Here is a 1,548-nt window from a genome sequence, read left to right as displayed (position 1 = left end):
TCAAAATAATTTCTGTGTAGAGCTACAATACATTTTAGGGTACCGTATTATCCCCGCTCTTACTTTGAAAACACAACTTCCGGTTTTAGAGTGTCTTTCCGTTTCCGTTCAATGGAGACTTTAAATTTTCTTTCATGAAATATAAAATGAAAATCAAATCGTCTTTTACAATTACTTATTGCTTTTTAACACAAAACACGCTTCTTTTTTTTTTTAATTTTCGTATTTTAAAACGACATTTTAACAAGTCGTTTTTTTTATTTTTTTCAATTTTTTGAAAACGATATTTTAACTAGTCGTTTTTTATTAATACTTTTTTTAATTTGTATACATGGAAAAACATTGAAAGACCAATTCACCACCTTGGTTGCAGTAATTATATTTTGTCAAACATTTTTTGATTTATTTTAGAAAATGTCGACGTACAAGTAGAGTAAATCAAACATGATCCAAGGGCGCCCTCTGGTGGTGTTTGTTGTTACAGTTGCCCTAAATCACTGCAGTGTCAACATTGAATGCATACTGATGCTCTACATTATTATTATTATTATTATGATTATTCATGTGAAATATGTGAGGATAGAAAGTGAAAGAGGGTTTAAAAGTAGAGCAGGTCTGAGAGGGCGGCAGGAAGATGTGTCATCAGCTGCATGCGCAGCCAGCAGCGAGGCTCCATGGGGTTGTAGCGGGTGTAAGGATGCTTGGACCTGATGGCGTCCACAACGTCCTGCACCACAGGACCCACGTCCGTCCGCCCGCCGCCGCGGAAAGAGCGCACCGGCGCCGCCCGCCGCTGGAAGTGGACTCTGCCGTAGTCTTCCCGCACGCCCGCCGGCGCCTCGGCCCACAGCTTGTCGGGCGCGGCGTGGCGGGTGAGAAGTCCCGCGGCGGCGGTGAAGTTCCCCGGCTCCACCAGCGACACTTTGACCCCCCAGGGCTTCATCTCGTGGCGCAGGCAGTCGGAGAAGGCCTCCACGCCGTATTTGGACACGCAGTCGGGCGAGCGCATGACGTCCCCCATGCGGGCGTCGGAGCTGGACATGTTCACCACGCGGCCTGGCGACACCACAACATCCTTTTCACACGCAAACATTGTGTCCCACGCTAACAATCCTACATCCAATCCATCAAACAAACTTTCTCTCAAAATTGTACGTAAAATTAGACATAAAGTTGGTGGAAAAATTAAGATTAAACGCAAAATTTGTTCAAAAATTAAACATTAAATCGGTTGCAAGATTTGACGTAAAATTGGTTGAAAAATTGGACGCAAGATTGAACGTAAAATCGGTTCTTAGATTGGATTTATGATTAGTTGAAAGATCGGACGTAAAATTGGTTGAATGATTTTGACGTAAAATTGGTTGAAAGATTGAACGTAAAATCGGTTCTTAGATTGGATTTATGATTAGTTGAAAGATTGGACGTAAAATTTGTTGAAAGATCCAACGTAAAATTGGTCGAAAGATTGGACGCAAGATTGAACGTAAAATCGGTTCTTAGATTGGACTTATGATTAGTTGAAAGATTGGACGTAAAATTGGTTGA

The 1,548-nt window shown here is 41.9% G+C and overlaps 1 protein-coding gene across 1 annotated transcript; it reads right to left on the bottom strand.

Moving 5' to 3' along the window:
• Positions 1 to 332: 332 nt before the first annotated feature.
• LOC133569098 (D-beta-hydroxybutyrate dehydrogenase, mitochondrial-like) lies at positions 333 to 1,224 on the bottom strand. Its single transcript, XM_061921255.1, has one exon. It carries the CDS (start codon positions 1,091 to 1,093, stop codon positions 599 to 601), a length of 495 nt encoding a protein of 164 aa, XP_061777239.1. The 5' UTR covers positions 1,094 to 1,224; the 3' UTR covers positions 333 to 598.
• Between the last annotated feature and the right edge of the window lie 324 nt (positions 1,225 to 1,548).

The sequence above is a fragment of the Nerophis ophidion genome, linkage group LG15 (assembly GCF_033978795.1).
Source record: "Nerophis ophidion isolate RoL-2023_Sa linkage group LG15, RoL_Noph_v1.0, whole genome shotgun sequence".
Lineage (NCBI taxonomy): Eukaryota > Metazoa > Chordata > Actinopteri > Syngnathiformes > Syngnathidae > Nerophis > Nerophis ophidion.
This window is presented reverse-complemented; position numbering and strand designations above follow the sequence as displayed.

Excerpts from the sequence above, each read along its gene's own strand:
- LOC133569098 (XM_061921255.1), bottom strand. The coding sequence starts at position 1,093 with ATGTTTGCGTGTGAAAAGGATGTTGTGGTGTCGCCAGGCCGCGTGGTG.